At 38.2% G+C, this 25,439-nt stretch overlaps 1 protein-coding gene across 2 annotated transcripts in view; it reads right to left on the bottom strand.

The window, feature by feature from the left end:
- MED13L (mediator complex subunit 13L) overlaps positions 1–25,439 on the bottom strand; it is a 208,159-nt gene that overhangs the window by 32,225 nt on the left and 150,495 nt on the right. For both annotated transcript variants that reach the window (XM_081123215.1, XM_081123214.1), the window contains exons 5-14: positions 18,788–18,933; positions 16,038–16,229; positions 15,467–15,655; positions 11,720–11,885; positions 9,782–9,886; positions 5,607–6,338; positions 4,323–4,548; positions 3,229–3,334; positions 2,791–2,915; positions 311–410 (exon numbers count right to left, since the gene is read on the bottom strand). In XM_081123215.1, the coding sequence (XP_080979341.1) occupies positions 311–410; positions 2,791–2,915; positions 3,229–3,334; positions 4,323–4,548; positions 5,607–6,338; positions 9,782–9,886; positions 11,720–11,885; positions 15,467–15,655; positions 16,038–16,229; positions 18,788–18,933 (2,087 nt within the window). The remainder of the gene's footprint in view (positions 1–310; positions 411–2,790; positions 2,916–3,228; positions 3,335–4,322; positions 4,549–5,606; positions 6,339–9,781; positions 9,887–11,719; positions 11,886–15,466; positions 15,656–16,037; positions 16,230–18,787; positions 18,934–25,439) is intronic.

Below are 25,439 nucleotides of genomic sequence, written 5' to 3'. Positions count from 1 at the left end.
AAATCACTATGCATAATTTATCCTACTCGGAAAGGGCTACTCAAAAAACAAACCTAGAATATGTTTTTCCACATTTTAAACCATAAAAGTTAATTCTTAATTTGAAAACAAAGGCCAAAAGAATTCAAATTAAGATGGACTTTTAGCTGCCTGCCATCTTAAGAATGCCAACCTATACAAGTGTAATTCATAGTTAGTATTTTGTTCAATGGGAATCAAAAAGGGGGGATCTCAGATAAGGCAAGCTGAGAATGACAACATTACATGTTAGGTATGAGCAATAAGCCAAAGCTGAGTTTCCTTTTCTTACTTGGTGGGTAAGGAACAGCAGCTCTTCCATCCTTCCCAAGAGGTCGGTCTTCAGTCCCAACCGCAGGCATTTTTGATGAACGAAGTGCAGGTGACACAGCCTAAGAACAGAAAAGACGCTTCCTTATTAAGTGTTCACCAGACAAACGTCTAGAAATACTAGCAGACAGTGAAACAAAGGAAATGGTTACAAGCTTATCAAGTATGAGAAACTGAGTGACAGAGTTTTTCATGGATCTGGCGAGGGCAGATTGTGCCATCAAAGCAGAGCCTGCAGACCTTAAGCACATCTTCCCTCCCAGGTCATTAGAGAAGGAGTTTCAGGAACACAGTAATTACGTTAGGGTGGTGCCTCTAAGTAGTAATTGGCTATCAGTCTGGTTTTCCTTCTGTTTGGAAGAAAGCAGCTATAAGAGATGACCTCAAGCCCTCCCAAACTATTATTCTTTTATTTGTCACCCCCCTACCCCCTCCACAAATATATATATACACACATATATATATTTCAATGTCAGAGAGTTGAAGTGCAAAATTAAATTCAGACATTTGAGATGAAAACATGAACAACAGCCTCCCAACTCCAGATACTAGTGAAGTGAATTAGCAAAATGATTCTAAGGTAAGCTGTTGCCTGATTAAATGCCAGGGTGGAAATCAGAGTAAAGTAGAAACAATCATTTCAGAGAAATAAAAATTAGATTAAAATTGTCCAGCTCTCCTTTGCAGAGTGACATTACTAAAATATATTCAAAAACCAAAGTGAGCACTGCCTCGCTCAGGCCAACACTGACCCATAATTTAGTTATAAGCAGCACAGCGGCTCACAAGCACTGGGGGTCGCTGTGAACGGTGCCAGGCTAGTCCACAGCCCTTGCTTTTCTTTTCTTACTTCTTTCTACATTTTTTATTCCTTTTCTTTTCGTACTTTGTTCCCATCATCACCAGCAAGGCATCTAGCCCAACCCTCAGGATCATTAAGACGAATCCTACGCAATGCTTGGCTTTAAGGGAGATGGTCACGTTCAAAGAGGGTCCCCATGCCCAGATCAGCAGCGAAAAGTGCGCCTTCCCAACAGCGTGCCCACCGCCCTGCCCTCTCCACCACGCAGCACTGCCTGGGCGCAGGTCCTTGTGCACCCCTGCCCTCTGTGTGCCGGGCTGACGGAAAGCAGCGCTCACTCCCACCAGGCCAGTTCCACTCTCAGCAGCCTTCAGAGGAACCCATCGCTGCCCGAGTTCAAAGTCCACAGCACTAGGCATGGCCCGGCCCTTCCGGGCGCCATCGATCTTTGCCCACCATTCAGAAGGCAGACCAAAGGGACGGGCTGTTCACCATGCCCCAAAGCCCAGCTAGTTCGTTCTTGTTGTGTGACCATGGCTCTCTCCAGGCTCAAACTCATATCCGTCCCCCGCCTCCCACTGGCCCAGTCTTTCCACATTTCAAGTCATAACCACTCTTCGAGGGCATTACAATCTCATAATCTTCTAAGTACTTACAATACTAACAGTGTGTAATATTTGTTAATCAGATACATTTTATTTTAAAGTGAGAAAGGGCTTTAGAAATCTGATTCCTACTTAAACTTCAATCCTTAAGTTAAACACTGCCCGCCTGTCACTTTGTACTTGAACATCCAGCATCTTTAGGTTCAGGGTAATTACTCCCCCCATAGCAATAAGTATAATTTTAACTTTATTTACATGCTGTTTCTCCTAAAGTCTGTAGGTGTTTCAAGTATAAGGATGGTAATTTAATAATACTTGTAACCTCGAGTACCTGCCACAAAGGACCTAATCATTAAATGATTAACAGATACATAAAATAAATGGGTGGGAAGAAAGATAAATACATGAATGAAAGGAAAATAGCTAATAAACTGCTTTCCTTGAAAAGAGAGCCTATCTTACTAATCTCTAGGCACCCCAGAAATAACAGCATTTCCATCTGCCCAAAGGCACAGGGCTAGTGTGGAGGACAAGGGCACAAACTTCCTGACTCAGGTCAGCTGCTCTCCAAAGAATTATAATTCTTTTCTGTCACTCTAATCACATGATGTCTGGCATTATTCAACTTCTGTGTGCATAAATTCTATTTCCCTACTATGATGCCATCACCTTAAAAAGTATAGACCATACTTGTATATATCTCAAAATGTAGAGCTAAAGGGACTACCTAATACATTTCTATCCATCTTATGATATTTAAAAGGATTTTAAAAAATAAGTGCAAAAGATTTTAGTATTTACACCAGGAATAATATGAATGAAAAAAAGCAATCAACAAGCAAAACCCACGGAATGTCACGGATTACACTAATAGCTTTTAGAATCTTTTCAAAGTATACATTTTTAAAGAACATTCAAGAACCTGAACTGAAAGCTCCCAAGTTCAGCATACCAAACTATAAAGAAATACTGGGACACCCACATATGTCCTTTCATTTAGGGAAATTTTTGTTTGTGTAGCTATGGCAGACTCACCCCAAGTTCGTCGTCATCAGAATTATCAAAGATGTTGTCTAAGTCATGAAGGGAAGGTGCCAAATCTGTCACCTGCGTAAGGCTACTGGAGCCAGCTCTGCCAGCAGCATTATCCTGCCGGACTTCTACAGGAAAGGAAACAGAAGACACAGAATGAGCACCTTCTTTAAGAGAGAAGAAATGAGGAGAGGACATGGGTCTCAATGAGCAACACCTGCCTGTGAATTTTTTCCCTATGTTTTCAGTTAAATTTAGAGACAATTATTTCCTAATATGTTTATCAGTTTTGAAAGGAACTGAAAAACAAACTATGAAAAATATATTGAAGAGATCAAATTATTGCTATTACAGTAAGAATATAATTTTAAATTGAGAAGCATCTCCCTCACATTTTATTTTAGCAACAATCCAAGTGAGGCAAATAATCATTGTACACACCTGTTTTAGTAGCAGAACTGAAAATAGACATGGCATTTTTCCCATCAGGCACCGGCGTGGAATGACCTGGTGTAGTGACATCCTTGGTACCAAATCCATCCTCTGACTGTATAATAAATTCAGCCAAACAAAACACATGAACACCAACCCAAAGTGTGGAATATGAGGGAGAACACAAAGAATTAGAGGGTAGAATGGAACTTGTTATGAGCACAAGTATGATAAACCATGGTCTATGCAACCAAAAGAAATAAAATATATGTATTTTTCCCTGAATTTAAACAGAACCAGAACCTCCCACTTTCCCCTAAATCGTATTGAGTATTCTGAGTCAATCAGGTTTTTATGCCTAAATGGTACTGGTGGCATTTGGTTATAGACTGGCCACGGTGTTACAAGCTGCCTTGAATGAATTCTGGATGCTGAATTATGGTTCAAGCTTTCCACATCTAGATACATCTCTGTAAAGGAATCTAAGAAGCAGTCTCCCGAATTATACTGGCCTCTTTTAATTGTCTTATTTCTTCTATGCTCGAGAATACCTCTTTAAATGGCCCAGTATTTTACAATGTTTTAAAATTTAAGGCTAAAGACAGCAGACACACCCTGTACTTATTTTTGTGACAATGAAACCAGTAAAATTAATACTGACACAGTCTAAGAGTAGTGTTGACATTAACTCAGAGAGATATAGGTAAAGCGCTTGGCACAGTAGTCATAGCAAGCGCTCAATAAATAGTAGGTATTGTTATCAACATTTTTTCTTTACATTTTGGGTATTTTGGAATCATAATTAAAAGAAATAAGCAGGGAGCATAGGCCAACAAGAATTAGCATATGAGAGGAAACATGCGCTGTACAAGCTACAGCCTGGAAAATGAGGTTCATTTATGTTCGGCTGACTTTTCAGCAAAGGTGAGCCATGACATAAAAGGGAAATACACTGTCCAATACGACAGCACTGAGAGCATGAGTATGGGGCAGAGCAATCAGGCAAGACGATCTCAAACACTCTGCCCTGAACGTTCTCCCACACACGCTGTACGGACACAGAGCAGGACCCACAGCACGCCGGGCTCTATCTTAAATGGTACCTTATTCTTTTTCAGGGAATCTTTTTCCGTCCCTTGTTTGCATTTCTTGTTTGCTGTAAAGATGTATTTTATGTCACCGTCCTCAAACGTATATGGGTCATTAACTTCTCCCAAACTGTCTCCAGGTTGTTGTGATAGAGGCAATGGGTCAAGGAAGTGGAGTGGCTGCATCGGGGGCTGCTTGTCATGCCAGATTTTAAACCGTTTATTAGGTTGTGCTAAGAGTCTAAAAGGGAAAATAAATGACAATTTAGGCAAGAAAAAGTAAAAAAGACTGATGTTTTAAAAAGAGAAGCATTTATGATTTAAAGCATTTGTAAAGCTTAAACTAAAAATTTTTAATTCCTCTACATAGTGAATTTTTTTTAGTGACTATATTCACAATTAAATAAAACTTAGTAGCCTTTGTCAGGAATATATGCTTTTGTCTCTGGTTGCATGGATTCCACTTAAGAGCATAGATGGGCTCAGGAAAGGCTGCCTAGGTTCAAATTCCATCTGTGTCACTTACTAACTGCATGACCCTAGTTCCTTTCTCAGCTATGAAGTAATATGGTTTTAATGTAGATTAAATGAGATGATCTGTGTAAATTGTTAAGAATCACGGGTAGCTTAAAAGCATTATAAATGTTAAGCATTATTACTAGACACATAACACTAAATATATACAAATCCTTTCTTAAAAGTGTCAAGAGCCCTGGGCAGGTGGCTCAGTTCGCTGGAGCATCATGCCATACACCAAAAGGTGGAGGGTTCCATTCCGGTCAGGGCCCATACCTAGGTTGTGGGTTCGATTCTCCCTGCCACCCCAGTCGGGGCATGTACAAGAGGCAATCGATCAATGTTTTTCTCTCACATCAATGTTTCACTCTCTCTCTCTAAAAATTAATAAAAAGATATCCTCGGGTGAAGATTAAAAAAGAAAAGTGTCAAGAAACAAGAAGGTACTGACTGCAGTAAGGAAAGTCTCATAAAGCTATATTCTTTGATTAACAGCAGGTCCAAAACAAAACAATGCTAGTACATTAAATGCCAAAATGAGACCTTTATATGCCAGCATGTTTAAATAATGACATGTGTGTTAAACCTCACGAACAACAAAGCATTTGACTTTTAAACATTTTCCAAATGCAGAGTCTAAAATGGTGAAGCAAAGCCTCTTTCATTCTGAATCTGAAGGTTTAGCAGGGAGAGGTAAGGAGGAAAGTCCCTGATTCATGGAGCCTATGGCCTTGGCCCTGCTTTAGGGGGCGATTAGGTCAATGGTGCGGAGAGTTGCCTTACCTTTGCAATGCAGTGCTCTCTGAGTTTACCTCCATTTTGGCATCACACCTCTCACCCTGGAGCTCTGGAGGCCGGAACTCAATGTCGTCAATGGGTGGGAGACAAAAACTATGCCACCACTTATCTGATGACTCTAGGTTCGAGGGCCTAATTCCACAATATAAGGCTGTCTCGCTGACCTCTGCCATCAGAGGCAGTCTTTGGCCTACGAGGACAGTTCTGTCATCCAGAGCAGACAACTGCTGGAGTTCCAGCCCATTCCCATAGAGGGCTGGATTCACAGGGACAGATGGTGGGTCCAGACTCTCCGTTTCCTGGCCTCGTGGCTGAGGGCTGAGTGTTGGTGGCAGAGGGGAAATAGGGGAATGCGGTGAATCCATAGGATTCAGATTCATTTGCTTGCTTGTGTTTCTGGAAGGCACAGCCATCTGCTTATCATACTTCCTGCTGCTGGACACCTCCAGGGAGGAGTCTATCCCCGCCAACCCCAGCTTCTGTCCTGGTGGGTCCTGTTCCACGCACAACTCCTCGGCCACAGAGGGCCTATGGTGAAACGGTATCAAGGGTCTCTTTTGCAGCTTGTCTCCCTTGTCCTGTCTTTCCGTTGTTTTGTGCTTAGAAGAAGCAGGAGGTGGTAAAGACGAAGATGATGATGGTCCCGCACTAAACCCTGGTTGAGATATTGTGGGAGGTCGACTGGGTCCTACGGCACAACGTTTTAAAAGTTTATGCCTGAAATGAGAATTAAAACGAAGTCAACAAATACACAGATGAGAATAACTGCATCACTATAACATTACAAAAGAGATGCCTCTGACGAAGTTATGTCTTGTTAAGTACTCATTAGATGCACTAATACATCAAAAAGGACTCTAGGTGTTAATTATATTTTTAATGACTAAAAACTGCAAACATCCTGATGAAAAGCAGTAAATCAATCACATACAAGTTAAAAAGATAAGAGATGGACTTATGAAACATAAATTCATACATTGTTAACCTCTACAAAATTACTGATTTGAAAAAATCCCGAAATCTTTCCAATTTCGTGAGGTCCTCAGATAATATATTCAAACTCCACCTTAAAGCCAATAGTTATGAGATCATCTGCCAAAAAAAAAAAAAAGCTTCTAATTTCTATTTCACAACACTTTACTAACTCCGATACAGAATGGTTTATAATGGCTTGTAGTGCTGTAGATCAGGAATTTAATAACTGCAACTCTCCCCCAAAGCACGAAACTAAGATACTGAGGGTGAATCCTAAGAACATCTAATAGACTAAACATACTAGAAACCTTGTAAGACACTATTATCTAAGAAAGTAGGGAAAAAGAGAACTTTGGATCTTACAGACACAGGTTAAAATGAGACAAGCAGTAAAAAGGTTGCTGAGAGCAAACACATATCCAAATGCATGTGAAGTACCGAGGCAGGAACAGCAAGTCGGCTCACATCCTAACACACTTCTTGGCAAGGATGGCTATGAGAAACTGCTCAGTAAGAGCCCTAGATGATGCCAAGGTTTAATCTGTACAACCAAGTTATACAGCAGGTCAGCCAGTTCCTCCCAATATATAAATCACTCCCAGGAAAAAATGTAAGCTCTCCAGTAACTCTCTGAGGCCGCTAGGGTGGCATTAAATTACTGCTGCATTGCACTAAATGATGCCCTAGTGGGCAGTAAAACGGATTTGTGTGGTATAATGGGATGGTTTAGTGGGACAGCAGGATGGCCACCCTGCCCCATAAGGCCATTAAACAGAGTGAGGAGTGGACCACTCCATAATGGGTCTGGTAATCCTGCAGCAGATAATCTGAAAACACTTGCCAAAGTCTTGGCCCCTCTAAAAAACAAAAACCCTGACTTTGAAGAAGGTTGTCTAAGCATAAAGCTATTGTCAATATGTCAAAAACTGTGCTCTGAGTCCCCAGGGCATGGTGCCACAGTAAGAGATGACTGTCTCATCTGAGAACATCTCCACGATATCGTCTAAGGATGCCTTATTTTAAAACCAAAGCTCTAAAAGCCTTTTACATAAAACTTCTGGATTTGGATTTTCTCAGAGAGCATTTAACCACATCAGTCCTTTGATAGATATTTTATAGTAGCCTCTTCAAAGTAAGCGCTTTTGCAAAGTGAATAATCTTATAAAGTCTTTTTGTCTCAATTGCATTTAATGACTCAGCTACATTGTGAAATGGTTAGAATTAGGAATATGTCAGTAAGTAACAGGCAAGTATTGCAAATTTCCGAACAGAAAGGGACCTCACTGAAGCAGGCAACAGGAAGATCAGCCTCAGAAGGCTAACTATATGGGTGGTCCAGTGATGGGAAGGAACCAGAGGCAGGGCCAAACAGTGCTGAGACACATGGAGGCTAAAGGAATGAGGAAAGTAGAAGGACATTACAATAGACATTTCAAAGAAAGTCATCACAAAATGCAATGATACACTGATCCAGAAAATAAAGAAAAATAAATAAATGATGAAGTTTTTAGACAAGAAGGGAACATTGTGATAAAAATGACAACAGGGTATCCGATTTGGGAGGAAACAGACATGTTAATATTAAGGATATTAAAGGCACCCCCAAAAAATACTGGACTAGAGTACACATGAGAAGTCAGGCCTACAGATAAATATTTGGAAGTCAATGGAGTGGAACGCATAACTACAAGAAAGACCTGAGGTATTCGAGGCATTGATGAGGAAATAGAATAACTCCAGAGAAAAAAAAAAATTGTTTATTTACACTTCAGGTAAAAGTAATTCAAGGTAGCAAATAAAAATGTGATGTAAGTCAGTAAAAGGATTAGTTTTTAAAAGTTAAAAAAAAAATCTAGAGTAAGGAAAAAAAAGAGCAAGAAAATAAGATGAAGGAATAAAGTTAAATACACTAAAATTTACATCCTACGTACTTTCTAAAGGTGAACTAAACCTGGGTTATGAGCTGTTTAAAAACCAATGTTAACAGGAAAATACTTTTTGTCACACAATTTACAATGGCCTAGAGACAAAAGTAAAACAGGTATTCAACTGGTATACCACACCTACTCCAAGACCAGAGATCCTCACATGCTCAGAGAGAGATCCCTTAACGAGCAAATAACTTCTTAAAAAACATCCGCCTTGAAAAACCATAATGGTTTTCATTAGGCTGATACTTACAGCATCTTGAAACAGAAAGCTGGGACTACCAAGGCAGAGCTTGATAAAAGGAGATCAACTTGAGGGGAAGACAGGGAGGTGTCAAAATTGTTGTGTAAGTGTACACACACACATACCCCGGCACATATTCCCAGGGGGCACACTGACTACCTCCCTTCCCCAAAGCCAATCCATTTGTGCCATATTAAGAACTCTCAATCTACACTAGAGAAATAAATGGCCATCTTCTAAATATATTCATCTCACCTAAACTCTGTAAGCGCTGAGCAGTACCAAATGTGAAGAGTACACGTGGAGGCAAAGCTACTCCAAGCTGCTCATTACTGAGTAATCAGCAGCACAGGTTCAACAGTCAACAGAGCTGGGGGGGTAAGGCTGACACACACTTAAGATATTTAAGAGCCCTCATGAGAACCCATGACAATAAGATTCTTACCACCACAGATAGTGGTTAAGTCAGGAAAACATCCATGAGGACAGCAAACATTTTCTACAGAAGACAATCCGGGGTCCTATTCAAATCTCTACATTGAGCAACGATCTCAGCTTTGGGCAGGCGTTGTTATAAATACCTGCTTCAGTCATCAAAAACACCAGCACCCACAACAAAATGATCTATGGAAGGTATATTTAATCCAAATTCTATAGCTCAAGCCAACTTGTTTAATATTTATCTCTACTTTAAAATTAAGAGTAGTTAAATAAATTCATTTAAAGGGCAAGAAATTGTCTTGTCAAATAAATGCCCTTCGTTCTGATATAGCTACCCCAAGAAATCTGTGGCAGCAAATGGGTATCAGGGTCAGTTGTCTAAAAGGGTCTTTTCTGAGTCCTGACAATAAAACTGTATCGTCTGCATATAAGAAAGACCTGTCCTTTCTTATCTACTGGAGGAGGAGGGTTCAAACAAAGCAACAGGGAAAGAAGGGGTCTAAGAGCCAGGAGGCAGCCAGCAAAATGCGCCACCATCTGTTCGAGGACCGTGCTGCCTTGTCTCTACCTACCTAGAGCAAGAACAGCTGACTCTTTGGGTTGGATCCACAAAATCCCAAGTAGCAGGATTGTTAGCAGGCTCTTCTTCCAGAGTTGGAGTTGACATTTGGCTCCTCCTAAAATGGGTTAAATATGTGAGTTGTGGAAACATAATATCGCTGGAGAAACAATGTTAGTAATATTTGAATACATTTTACACAGTAATGGTGTCCTGCAGATAAACAGCTCAGAGGATCCAGAGGGGGGGATGGGCTACTACTTATTCTATGCGTCAGAAGAAGCCGGATTCAAAACACATCGATTTAAGTTTAATGCACATGTAAAACGGACAGCACACAGCAATTACAACACTATCTGGCACTATTCACTGTTGCTTTGTAAAAAGTCACCTACATTTTTTAAAAGTTATCTTTTCACAGCATCTATGAAATTGTGTGCCCTCAGATAGGCTGCTGAAATCAACTTCACAACTCCTGTATTTGCTAGCATTAAGGGCAGAACTCCACACTTGGACTATAAACTAAAAGACAAGAAACAAAAATATCTCCTACATGTCACTGACAATTGGTAGCAAAAAGTAGATGTTTATTATTACAAAGTGAAAATAAGAACACTGGGCCAAATTTTTATTGCTGATTTTGCTATAGCTGACACTGCAAAGTGTTTCATTGATGGTTCTGCAAGGAATTCTCTTGCTCTCCACCCTTTCCTGCCTTTCTGGGCTGTCTCTCTACCTTATTCTGTGCTGCTGATAGAGGGGATACAGTCTGCTCAACTTGGTGGAGATGAAAGGTTAATGGTAATAAAAATCAAAACTGGTAAATAAAAAGAAAAGAAAAAGAAAATGTTAACTTGGAAATTGTCTAGGCAGTGCAGACAGAAGGGAAAATACTTGTACCAATTTTTCTAAAGGAAAGGTTCATTTTTAAGTGATTAGAGATAACTTTAATTTGAGAATGTGACATATGATTTTTCATGGCAATTATTTTACTTTATTTACCACGTCATCTTCAGCAGCCTATTGTAGAAATAACTTGTTGAGAAATAAATATATAGTATGAATTTGCTAAAAGTGAGGTCCAAAGGACAGGTTTTAAATCTGTACGCAAAACACTGAATAGCAATACAGCGACTTCTAAATGAGTGGAGTTCTTAGTTGTTATTGGCAAGAATGTCCATGTTTATTCTATTTCAGAGAGTCAAGGCTCATTTGTTTACTTGTGTCAGTTAAGAAAATGGACATCTCCATCATATCAAAACATACGAAAATATGCTGAATATGTTTACCTAAATCTTGATAAGTAGAAAAGTATTTATTGACTACTACTGTCATTATCATTCATGCAATTAAAATAATTACCAGTAATCTCTTCTTCCGCTTTTCCAAAAATATGTTAAGGGAGAGAAAAATAGAAGGCAGAAAAGGAGGGAGGAAAGAAACAAAGGAAACAAAGGAAGGAAGGAAAGTTGGATATGGGAAAGAAAATAATACAATTTCCCCAAATCAACGAACAGAAGTATAGCCGCTGGTAAACACCCCTCTAGCTGTCATTAATTTAGTTCAGAACGTATTGTCAATGTATATAAGAGAAAACACAGCAAAGAAGGTCATTTCCCTCTGTAAACAGGAAACATTCATAAATTGGTATACAAGGAAAACCAAGCCCACTGATTACTGAGCCATCTGTGCTAAATAATGTCCAATGAGTACCACAGCAATACTGAGATAATCAGGAACTTCAAAATTTCCTGGGAAATTGAATCAAGTTATCATCTTTATTTTAAAATCTTTGTTTTAAATTTTATCTTATGATGTTCAAATCATGAAATACTGATCCAAGGACCCCTCAGGTTTGGTCACACAATAGTGTAATACAATGACCCTCTTTGTGTGGTAATCAAAGAGATGGTTACTAAACCACGATCCAGATGTGATACAAAAAACATACTTGGACTGGGTTCTGTTGAGGATGCATTCCTTCCAGACTCGATGGACCATATGATTGTGGAGTTTTGGAGGAATCTTCCCCGATCTCTTTGGACTGTGCATAGTTATCATCCCCCCATCTTGGGAACCTAAGTGACTGGCAGCACTCTGCGTACCTCCACTCTCACCTGGGAAAGAAAGACAATTTGAAAAGTCGTTTTTCTGAAAAGAGCTTCTACTGCTTAAGACTGCTGGCCTCTTTAGCATAAAAGTTTTAATTAATTGATAAAACTCATATTCATATAGCTTGCCTCTACCCCTTGCAATAATAACACCATCTGTAGCTGAGGATAATTTATGACAATATAGACTTTTTTTTTTTGGCACGTTCTATGATTCTTTGTGTTCTCCCTAAAATAGTTAATCTCATCAATACGGACATACACACCTTCATGGGCATAACCACACAGAGGCATGCCTGCTCCACAGGTACTGGAGGTAACTTACACAGAAGGGTTCATACATCATAATATCAAAGATATAAACATGCAGAGACTGTTTTGAATTTTTAAATCTCAATGCAGTAAATAAGTTTCAAGGCAAAACAAAACGGCAGAGGGAGCTTTATGCTTGTTCAGCTAAATGGTTGTGTAACAACTGCACACACGCCCTAGTAGAAGGAAAAACTTAATGGCACAAAGGCTTTAACAAGGTCAAATTTCAAAACTGTTTGTCCTTCTGTCTGACACTATGAAAGCTTAGTACTAAAACACTGAAAGAGGTTCTCTCAACATTTTCTATCAGAGGATTAAAAAAAATTCACTGGTTTCTAACTCTACTTTGTTTCTCCAACTACAGTTGGTATGCAATCCATTTCTTTCTATTATGTCCGTTATGATTGCTGAGATACTTATTATTGCTTATGTCATGAGTACTTCACTACTTCTATCTCATATAAAACAAAGACTAAAGTGAATTTCCAGCATTAAATTTCAATTACTTTCATCTATTTGATTTCATAAATATATTGTGGGTTTTACTCTGAACAGAAATATGATGCAAAACATCTTGACCGAAATAAGCAATTTTAAGAACTCTGGAAACCTCCACTCCCATCTGAAAAAGAAAGAAGCAACCTATGTCACAAACTAATATTCTTGGTATTGATGCAACAAAACCATTATGAGTTGTATAGTTAGGCTCAGTTCTATTTTTTTAAAAAGAAAGAAACCAATCCCAAGTGCTTACATTCTAAGAAACTGAAGGTTTCCTATTCCCCAGAAAAGTACTGTTACATCACGAAGGAGATAAATTAAAGGAGACAACAAATTTGGTCTTTCATTGGTACCTTTTATCTTAAAAGTTCCCTGACTTGGTTCATGGTGCAAAATAATTCATTTCAGTGTTACAATGGACTTTCAAATGCCTGGTCTAAAACTAAGCAAAGTGAAGAAACAAACAGCAGAACTGGTACCAGAGCCTTCACCCCAACACCCAGCACCACAGCTGAAGAGAGCATATGCCCGTGGTATTAAAGGAAGTCATTTATGACCAATAAAGAAGGGTAGGGAAAATAAGCCACAGTCTTTTCTGATTAAAGTCGGGTCAGTCCTTCTCAGTAGCTTTTAATGATTTAGCTAAAATACGGGTGATATTTTATATGGAATTAAACAAGACTTGTACTCCATGCTGTTAAATGTTATTTCTTACAATTGTCCTCATAAACAGAAGAGGCGAGCTGATGTGCCTATCCATGACTGATTCCACCAAAACCAGTGGCCCTCTTAGGTCCCCTGCTACTACTCTAGGCAACCCTTGGCCATTTTAGGGGGCAAAGTAACCCACTTTGTCTTATACCTAGAAAAAAATGGCAATGCTCAATGTTAGTCAACTGCAGTGACAAGGCTGAGCAGGACTCCTTCTGATGGAGCATTAAGAGTTCTAAGCTGTAATTCAACCTATCATGATGTAAAAATTTGGTCAAATCCATTTTACAGCAAAGACTCCAGAAGCTTTTATTTCATTTGCTTGCTTGCTTTAGGGAAGAAGTACCAGGGGATTTATTTACCCAGGGCCTAGCACAATGATATGCACAGAGTGAGAGGGCCAGGAACTGGAAGCCCACCATAAGCAAAACCTCTTGGTTTTGAGTTATGACATTCAGAGTTCTGAACTGATCCATCAGAGGTCAAGGCATTATGCAAACAGCAGGCCTTCAATTTTAAGTTGAATACAAATTCCACTAAATACCAGGCAGAATAAATAAAACAAAAAAGGGATGACAACTTATGTAGCGCAATTGTTAAAAATACAAACCTTTACAAGAAATGTGATTAAAACTCCAAAATACTGATAGTTCTAGTCTTTCCTTAATATATCTTCTCTATGGTGATTATTATAAAAGTCTAAAATGTAGTTTTTCTTTTTCAAGTTAAAGTAGTTTTAATACAAGTTGTTTGAGCAAACCCTCTCACAAGGAATCATCCAAATTCTCTGCTTTCCCATGCTTGAACTAGGTTTATATTTTTTCACCATCTTAGCAACTACCTGGCTCTTAGAAACAGAGGCTACGTGTTGTCCACTTCCGCCTCCCAAACAGTATCTGAGTAATTTCTTCCAGATAACACAATGTGTGCTGAAACTGGAGTTTGGAACACTGCTTTTTTATACCACCTTTTGTATACTGTGTAACTGTTCACATAACACTGTCAAGTACAATACCTAATACATGTAACAACCTTGTAAAGTATGGAGTATTTAACAGAGAAGGAAACTGGGGTTCAGAACAAGTATGAGAATTAAATAAGGTCACTCACCTATAAAAGCTATAGACAGGTTTTAAAATTAGGTGTGTTCAATCACAAAGCCTATACTTTCCCAACATACTGTTGAACCATGAACATTTAATGAATGTCCACTATGTGCCAAGCACTATGCTAGAAACTGAAATATCATATCTAATCCTCATGAAAATTACCATGTTAGTGTGTGTCATGCTTGAGAGTGTTTTCAAAGCTTAGCAGCCAAGACTTTATTTTCTCTGATGTTCCTGCCAACATGGTCCACATTAAATGCCTATAAATAATCTCATTTCAGATCAAGTATGATGAATATTTTTTCCTTAGTGACCAGATTTCCAATTAAAGTCAACTACCACAAAATTTAATATATGAAATATACTATTCAACAAAGATGATAAAATCCTCCCAATTTAAACAATTTCTAAAATTGTCTATGAAGGAAAACTGTTTGTCAAAAATTTCACATTTTGATAATATTTATCATTAATATGGAAAGATTAATGATAGGGCAAAGCATTTACTCAGAGCTCCTGGATGTTGGCCTAACTTTATAATGGAATAGAAAAAGAAGTACCCAACCTGTCTGGCAACCGTCAACTGAGCAAAGGTTTCAACCATTCTCTGATTTCGTGTTTTCCACTTGTTTAAAATAAAGCAGCAGCTTATATCTTGTCTCCTGACTGCATGTAGGCACATGCATGCACATGTGTATAAAGGGGCAGGTTTGTGTAGAACTTAAGAGAAACAACTACATTATTTAACTGGAGTAAAAATAAAAATCCTGAAGCACAATAATTTTTTTTTGTTTGAAGTTTTCCTTTTCCATTCTGTAAAATTCCCATGTTACCCTACCTCCATCACTTCCAGCAGGAATTTCTCAATGTGAGTTTTCTCCCTGTTCCACGGCAAGGGAACTACAAGATTTTCTGGGATCTCTCCCACCCAGGACGTTCCTGGACTGTACTCACCTATGACAGCCTGTTCTGGAGAGGTGGGCGGGGTGAGAGGCATCCCGCAGTTACTTGGGTCCTTCACACTACCAAGTCCCTGCTGGCCAACTGCAATGTGGCCTCCAGCACTGGCAACACTCTGAGGAACTGGGATGTCATTCTGAGAGATCAAAACAAAAGCTGAAGGATAAACCATCCGAACACCACCTGTAAGGAAAGAGCAAGGAGAAAATCAGGCCTGAGAAAAAGTTCACACTAGACTGCCAACTTTATTATTCCAGTGGTCAGTGAAAGCTCTGGTGAAAATGGGACACTCAGTGGGTACTGCGAAAGTGGTATGTTTCATTCCTCCTTAAGTTAATCGCTGTTTAACCATGTGTTCCAACATTATGATAATAGCATTTGGAATACAGGGACCACTGGTGCTTCAGGCAAGATAACTACTCAGCATATACCACTGTGTCAAGAGAATTTAAAAAATGGGAAAATTATGGAGATTATTTTTTATGAATCTGAGTGATTATCTTTTTAAATTAAGGAAGATGAAGAAGAGAGAATAAAGTTCTTCAGGCAAAATATTTTCTCTTACCAACGATTACTTCGACAGCCACAGGGAAATCATCGTCATATCCCAGCTCCTCTTCTTTCAATTCTTCTTTCTTTTTCAGCACCATTGGATAGAAATACTGCCATTCCTCAATCAACTTACGGGTGGCTGGGTCTGACATCTTGTACGCTTGGCCTGTCAGTGTGCCGTTTAATCCATAAGGACTTACCAGTACTAAGGCAGGGAGGAGAAACATATGTCAGAGACCACAGTGATAATTCCTGCGTAAGCGAAATGCTACGTAAGAGGTAACAAGGCTGAAGCACAGCATCACTTAATGTGCACTGCTCTCTGTTTCCTTCTCCTTTCAAAGTGTGATTTTAAGTTCTCATTTTACTACTTCTTATTTACATGACTCTCAATTCACATCAATTTTTGAAGGAAATCAAGCGGGGGAGATATAATACTATCGGATAGCTATAATGATACAGAACATATAAACATCTATGTGTTAAAGCTTATACCCATCTGTTTGATAAAAGCTTACACAAAGTAAACACTGATTCTTCCATAACAGAAGAAAACCACTCACTACAACCCCCAACCTTGCCAAGAACTGGAATACTCTTCCTATGGTTCCTGAGACTTCCTAAAATCTGTGGTAGTCAAAAAACAACATATAAATAAAACTTCTAATAGCAGAAAAGTCCTAATTTACCAACTATAAAATATAATGCTTTGTTATCATTTCAGTTAGGACTGTCTTAGAGATCTGTTGATAAAACGACTCCAAATAAAAATTATTTTACTAAAGTAAAGGACTCAAAGTCCTCCTATGTTTCTCTTTCAGTACTTGACCTTGATGCCATTTTCACTGAGCTAGCCATGAAAATGTAGTTAAAACGGTGCTGTGCATAACCCAGCCATTTCAACCTTCCAAATAACACTTTTCTGGGGACAAAGGTCACCTTTTCTTACCCCTAATTAAAAAAAAAAAAATCTCAGCATAATTATTAAATGGGATGTTCTTTTATTTTCTCTGATGGCTTTATTTTTTAGCAACTGGATGATCTATCACATCAATCAAGACAGATAACCACAGACATCACATATTTCTTGGTGCCTTTCTGCTGTTCCTCACTGATTCAAATGGGACAAAAATTACTGATTCCAACCAACACAGCTAATCAAGGGCAATTTTCCTACATTAATATTGCCAGGAAATTCCTACATCAGTATCGTTACGTGCACTCCAGTTACCTACAGGCCAGTGCCTGCCCTCGGGATGTGCCTCCTCTGCCCGAGTCAAGGGGAATAGGCAGGATAACATCCCACAGCAATCTTCTATGGTTCGAAGCATTAGGAACTAACCAGGAAGATTTTTAAAAGTGGTCTATAGGGACCTAGTATTCCTACTAGTATCCTTACCAACTCAGGTTAGTTACCTTCCCTTATGACTAGTAATTCCTTTTGTCATCATAAACAAATGCTTTTAAGTAGTAAAGTCTAGAATGAAGTCAGATGGTCCTCAGCACCTTCACAGTCAAGGAAACATAGTATTTAAATAATTCTGACGATCCGTAATATGCACATACTGTATAACTTTCAAGTGTACAGTATGAGAATTGGGTTGTTTTTTTAATAGCAGCTCATACATAAAACACCCCAAGTTACAGAATAATAAAGAACATAGCTTAAAATGTGTTGCAAACAGGGGGTAGGGGGAAAGTAGGTAATAATTAGGACACAGTTAAGTGGGGATTCAATGTTCTTTTTTTACCTTTAAAAAAAGGCTTAATTATCTTTAGGGCAAGGAACAGATGCTTTCATCAAATTAAATCAGAATCACATGTAGAAAACCAAAAGGCAATCATAAATAATATGGAGGATAAGCACTTATGACAGGTTGTTACATCAATAAAAATACTTCAGTCATGACTGTTAAAATATCAGTGTCTTTAAAATTATATTGTGTGCTATACTAAGACTAATCAGACATCTCTATTAATGATAAATCAGACTGAACCAAAAAATATTTTTCCATATGGTTCAATCTAGTATTAAAACATTGTAAAAGTTATTCACAGAAAATTCTCAATTCCAAAGACAAAACCAAAGATATATAGAATGCACAATTAGAGAAAAAGGACATGGAATTATTTTGGTGATATTCAGTGATAAGCTGAGAATTAATAAAAATATGAATGTATGTTAAATTACAACCAAATGCCTACAATCACTGCAGTGTATAATTAAAACAAAATAATAAAGTTATTAATATCACTGAAGAAACTATATACTGCACAACTCCAGAAATTTGATTTTGGTTAAAATTTCAAATACTAAGTCTAATAGTAATTATTTACAAGTTATTACATTCTTGAAACAATAATATTACATTCTTGGAACAAACAAAACAATAAAAACCTTTAATTTATAAGATTTGTCAATTACTCTTTGGATTATGTTTTTCAAATACTTATTGATCTTGCTGTTCTGAAGGAAATTCTCTACATTGTATCTCTCAATACAATTTCACATAAGGCCACACTGCATGTGTGATAAACTTTCAGAAAAACAAAACAAAACAAAAAATACAAACAAAAAAACTAGCAAGCTATTATTATTTAATTGTGAAATGTTCTTTCCTTTCTTCTTCAGAAACTGAGCCTTATGCTTACCTTTAAAATGTCCATTCAAGATAACACCCCATTCTGTAAAACCTTCCTGGGCAAGGTGACCAGCCACTGAGTGGGGAGGGCGGAGAGCAGGGGCATCACCGATTTACTCACCTTGAAATGGTGCAGGTGAAGACTGAGCCATGTGAATATGCTCCTCATTGATCAAATAAATTGGCTGGTGTTGGGCAATCTCCACACTTGTGCATACATTACTTTCCCCATGAAGAAAGAATGTGAAAGCACAGGACAAATGCTCACTGAAAAAGAAACAATGAGAAACTCAACTCTACATTTTGATAAAAAATGGATGCTAGACACAGGAACTACAGATGGGATATAACTTTATTTTATCAACCATCCGGCAAAGCTTGCCTCTGATGATATTAACAGCATAAATTTCCAGTTGATTGTGGACAAGTAATACAAAAATAACTTGCTGGCAAACTAAATTAAAGCTGTCAGATAAGTCTGAAAAATTAGTTACGTAGCAGTGTGAAATTTTGAAAGCTACTGTGCAGAATGCTTCCTGTTTCATTTGCATAAAGTCTCCTGTGCTGACTTATAAACTCCAAGGAACAGAAAAAGAATGACATTTTTCTACCTTCTCATGTACTAGTATCTGAATTGGCTTTTAACTGATTCTAGGGACAATGACAAAATAGTTTTGCTTTGGTTTGGTATGATATAACAGTAACATCAAACTTACAAGCTTAAACTGCTGACTTTAAAATAGCAATTAAAGACACCACTGTACATAAATCTCCAATATACAGCTGCTAAGGTAACGCAAGTATCTAAATTAACTGGTAATCTATTGTATTTATTTTTGCAATTTACTTCTGATCACAAAATTTTGTTAAAGCATTCAACACATCCCGATTTTCCACACAATTAGCTAAAAATTGACAAAAATTACGTCTTGGATTAAATAATTTCAAAATTACTTCAGTGGCACATTATTTCAAAATTGCTGACCTTGGCCCTAAGCCAGCCACAACATCTCCGCTTCTCAAGACAACACGTAAGATGTGTGCCTGATGAACCAAATCACTGCAGGCCAGGCAACCACCTTTTAAAAAATCATGTCCAAGATTTGCTTCTTTTCACAAGTTCTTTAAAATATTATAAAGTGTATTTTGAGTACCATCCAAAACACTAAATTTTGTTAAAGTATAAAATTATAAGGCTTTAAGAAAAAATTAAAATTTCCACTCAATCACACAGCAAAAGCATATATATTCTTCCTTGACATGTTAAGATAACCTGAAAAAATTCTGTTTTACTAGAATGTGAAGTTTTATCAGAAACACACAGTCTTGGCAAATGGGTATTTAGCACAACACAGTAAACTTAAGACAGTAACTAAAATTCTGTAAGAATTTTTAAAAATTTAAACATCTCCTAGGTACCACACTTTTTAAGTTTCAAGTTCACAATGAGAAAATAATGCATACAGGTATAAAACAGTACCAATAATAATAATGCACTGTCCTTTAGGAAAATGACACTAGAGACCTATCATCTTCAACAAACAATATTACAAGCCTGGCATATAATAGGATCAAAATATAAGTTTCCTAATTGTGGGCTGGTTAAATTTCCATCTGTAAATTTCAGGGAAGGGGTTTGAGTTGACTTGTCCCTGTTTATGCCTACGATCCCATGTAGTCAACAGCATATTTATAAAACAACTAGTTGGAGGGACAGGTATTAAGGGTATCACAGAATACGTTCCCTTTTCCACTGATTCTAACTGTGCATGAGAACAAAGGCAACCAATATTTATCCATCAACTAGCAAGTACAAAAAATGGTGCAAGGAGCCTGAATTGACACTGAATAAAACATGGCCCTTGCCCTCAAGGAGCACATAAGCTAACGAAAGACTGATATGAACACACATAATAAAATAAATCAAGGCAAATACGGAAATAGAAAGAAAAAACAAGATGCTATAGGAAGGCTAAGGTATACTGATTTGTTCAATCTGGAAGATCCAAATGCTTCAAGAAGACAAGAACCAGTAAAAACAGGGCTTCAGTAGTATATAGAAGAGAAAAGGTAAGAGCATGAGACAAGGAGCAGAGGAGCGGAGAGCAGAATACAGTTCAGAAATTCTAAAGGGAGGAACGGCTTGACATGACAGGAAAGGAGTCTAAAAAGGAAGTCAGAGGTCACCTCCTGAGACAACAAAGAGACCTGTATGTGAAAAATACCAGGGAGCCAATTTAAGGTATGGTTTTAAGTCTGCTGAATCTAAAGAATCATAATGAAATTTCAAAACAGTATTCATTTGAATTTGCTGTGTCCCAAAAAACACAGAGGAGAAGCACAATTGAAAAAGGTAGGAGTTGAATCAACGACCCCATGGGAGGTAAGGGGAGGGCTGTGGCTTTCCTATTATTTTTAAAATATCCTATATTCCATCTTATTGTCATAATTGGTTAAACATCTATATTCTCAGAGGTTCAGTAAGTAAAACTATATTCCAATAAGAAATGTGGCTTCATTCTATTTTCCAACGTGATCCCTCGCTCCATTAATTCATACGTTCAATGCTTTCATAACCCAACTTTCTTCCTTCACACAGGGCTTGTCACAATTCTCAATCATTTATTTTGATGGTTTTGTCCACCAAAATGTAAGCTCCCTGAGAGGAAGAACCATGTCTATCCCACTGCCCTCTGTATCCTCAGCACCCAGCAAAGCTCATGATGCACAAAACTCGATAGTCACTGAATGTGTACAGTTTTAGTCACAACCAAAGATCAAATTACCCTTCTTCTGAAAGGCCTGTCACAAGGAGACCAAGAACAGCTGGTGTGCATAGTGAATATCTTTAAAGTGGGAAGAAGCTTAATTGTTAATAAAAGGAAGTAGTATGCAATTTCCAGTGATAGAACTTTTAAAACTGTTTACCTGGGAAATGGAAGGGATTGGTGTGGGTTACACCTGTGTAGTTAGGCAAGGATTTGCAGGAATGCAACATAGGAACTGGTATTCCAGACCATTGCATTCTCTTACAATATCCTAAATCTTAAAAAAGGGGGAGTGTTAAATTTCTTACACCGAGTTTTCAGAATGCAATGCACTTTCAAAATGCATAATGAATATTAATAAGCTCCTGTTCTTTTCATGGTTGTAAGAGTGTTTTGATAACAAATTCACAATGCAGATGCATTTAGATAATTTTATCTAAATGCTTTCTGTGTTATGAATTTATTATCTGAAAATTTTCCAAGTTGCCATGAATGAAATCTCTTGCAAGAAGTAATTTGCCTGACTCTATAGGTCCTCATTTGGGAATATTTTGCTAATGTTACTTTATCATTTCCTTTCCTTAAAAATATACTATTTACTTTGGCAGCATTCACAGATTATGTCTAGATCCTTTGCTCACTAGTATAATGACCCCTCTCTTATTGGAGGGGCCTTCACTTTTTGTCTTTTTTAAAAAGGGTGGCAGTATAATATTCAAATAATAAGAGCTGATGAAATTATTTTCTAAAACTCTGAGATGTTTTCACTATTTCATATATCTTCCCTCTAAATTATAAGTTAAACCTGATTACAAGGGCAATGAAAATGTCCAGGAAAGTTAATGGCACTTTTTTTTTTAAATGAAGGACAGTACTTAGAAGTGTTAAATTAGCACCACCAGTCTATGAATCATCACCCTTCTAAGAAAAAAAAAGTTACCAATTACATTGTTACAATACAAAACTGCCTCAGTGATCAATTTTCTTCTTATATAAACATACACGTGTTATACACACATATACATATATAAGAGAAATTAAATCAGCAAGCTCTATGACTGCTCCCTTCTACTCTTCCATCCACAAAACGTTCTCTGGCAGTAAACTTGGCTCTGAGGTGGTGCATTAACTCTTCCAATCAGAGGGGACACTGCTAGCCCTGGAGTGCCAACAGAGCAGCAGCACATCTTGCATTAATGCACAACAGTGCCCTAGTGGCCTAAAGGACTTAATGTTTCTGCTAGGGTACCTCACTTGCTAGAAGCAAGAGACAGCAAGGAGGCTCTGACTCAGTATGTCCTTCCTTGATCCAAAGGCTGGCAGAGTGTGAGAGGTCCCATCCTAATGGTACAAACTATGTCAGATAATTATTAAGATGCCAAAATAGACATAAGAGCTGCTCTAGTCAGTGATGTGTGCTTGCAAATCAGAAGCCAACACACACAAAACTTGAGGAGCTTTATGAAAGTCATCTTACTAAAATCTCTTGAGGTTACTAAACTAGGCCAGATTATTTAGTCAGAGTCTCTGGACAGCCCTTTGAAAATTCAATGGGAGTGTGCCTAGCAGAGAACACAGGTTCTAGTAGCATTTATAAGGCAACTCATGACCACCAAAGTCCTTTTACTGCTCACTTTAAGACATGCTTGGATTCCTTTTTCTTTTTAAGTATAAAATAAAACCTTTCATTTTTTTTTTGTTTGGTTACTTTAAAAGATAGTAACAAAATGGGGGGGGGGGGTAGAAAAATGGGAGGGGGCTAGTGGAGAGCCACATAAAATTTTCTACCACTTTTCTCATTAACTACCTCTAAGGCATCATATATTACTATGAAGCACAAATAGTCCACTTGCACTGAAGTAGCTAGGACTTGATACATCCTTTTGCCTCTCTGCCTGAGAGCACAAACTAGCTTTCTCCACTGCCGCTTACTGCTGAAGTAAAATGCTACATCTCCCCAGGTCACAAAATGTACTTGTACAGTCCATCTTAAAATCACGAATGTTTACTTATATTTCACACAAATACCCAACCACTATGACAGATTTCCGAGGAGGAGCCTGAGTGGCAGACATGGTGGAGCTCTTGCCAGCTTGAAAGAAACATTGGGACAGACCTCTGACATCTGCCGAGATTCCCACACCAGCTCACGGCGGGAGAAGTGACCATCTGGGAATTCCAACGTGGGGCCATTCATCAGGTGAACCACAGCAAGTGGGTCAAACAAGCAATGGCAAAAAGGGGAAATCTGTTACATTCTGGCGCTAGGTATGCAATTTGCTTTCATAGTGGTGTTTCTCCACACTCCTCTACTGCACTTTCCATCACAAATGAATATCAAACCCTTACTATTTTTCCTGTCTCATTATATATATTTAAACTACCTTAAATACTTTGGAGTGAGATGAAGCAGGGAAAAGAGAGGAGGACCCATGCTGAGATGTACCTTCTCTCTCATACCCCAATTCTATTTAAGGTGCGATGGTGTTACAGTGTTATTTTATAGTGTGCACTTAATGGGAGATTTACAAACAGCACATCAGACAATTATTTTATGACCCTATTCACAGTAAAGGTTCTAGTTATATTTTTTAAAGACACTGCCTACAATAAACAAGCACGAAAAAGTCTACCTTTTTATGTCGCTCCATTTCAGATTTAGCAGCTGACACTCAGTGTGGCTTGGCAAGTCCTTAAAGGCTTTCCACCATTTGGCATTAGCCTACCCGAGAGCAGGGCCTTTTATATTCAGCACTGTTGCAAAATGTCTCACTCACCAGTACTCAAAGGAGGTCACAGTTTTCCCAGCAAAAGGGAAATAAAATTGGAGTTGACACTTATTTGGTGGAATGCTGTTATCAGCAAGTGTTTACCTTCCCTACTCTTCCCGCCTCAGGCCTACACCAGGAGCTAGGTTTCCTTTCTCTTTTTCTTTAAACAAAACACAGTGCAGCCTTTAAACAGCAGCACTGCTTGTGACCCCAACTCCCTATCCCTAATGTAAAGAAATAAGCCTGATGGCTGAACCCAACAGGAAAACAAACAGACATTTCTATACTTTTCTTAGGTTCTACTTAAAATTATGAACTCAAAGATAGCTACATACATGTTTTACAACATGTTATACAAATTCTAACCAGCATTAACTTTGATTCTTAACAGTTAAAAAGGCAATTTCTCCTAATGAGGTAAGATTCAACTGAGAGGATATAAAAGAAAATGGAGATATTGGAACTAACAGAGTTATTAGGTACTGAAATCTAAAGGATAATATTTATTCAATATAAGGGTGGCATTAGCATCTCATTAAAGGGACAAACAGAAAACACAAGGTCCTTCAGGTGGTAGAGCAACGGAAAAGTTGGGACTCGCTCTTCAAACTAGTCTAATGTGTATAGTAGTTATGTAGACATTTATTTGATGACAATCACATACAATCAGCATCTGGTCACTACCAAAAAAATATGAAACCTTAAAATTATGGATGTTCAAATTTTTTTTGAGAGCACCAATTTGCAAAAAGTTTACTGATTAAAAGATTCTGACAGAAAATCTCCTTTCATTATCAAGAATAAGTAGTTTAGGCAACTTTCAGTTCATTTGTTCATTCAACAAATGTGTAAGCACTGCCCTAAATGCCAAATGTACCACAAGCCGACAGAGTCCTGATTCTCACCAAGTTTAAAATCTGCTGGGGCAGTCAGACAGTTTAGAAGTTTTCTAAAAGATGATTTCAGGGGGGAAAGCTATGAAGAAAACAAAACAAAATGATGTATTTGAGAGTGGCAGTGAAGGGAGGCAGGGCAGAGAGATGACACATTAGATGGGAGGCAGTGGGAGGGGGGAAGGAAGGGGAAAGAAGTCGGCCCCCTTCCCCCATGAGACCTAAGAGAAAGGGGTTTAGGCAGAGGGCACATACAAAGGCCAGATGTACAGAAACAAGCTTAATGTGCTTGGGGAACAGAATGGCCACTATGTTTGAAGCTTATAAATAGGAAGAAGACA

The sequence above is a fragment of the Miniopterus schreibersii genome (genome assembly GCF_964146895.1).
Source record: "Miniopterus schreibersii genome assembly, chromosome: 20".
Taxonomy (NCBI): Eukaryota; Metazoa; Chordata; class Mammalia; order Chiroptera; family Miniopteridae; genus Miniopterus; species Miniopterus schreibersii.
This window is presented reverse-complemented; position numbering and strand designations above follow the sequence as displayed.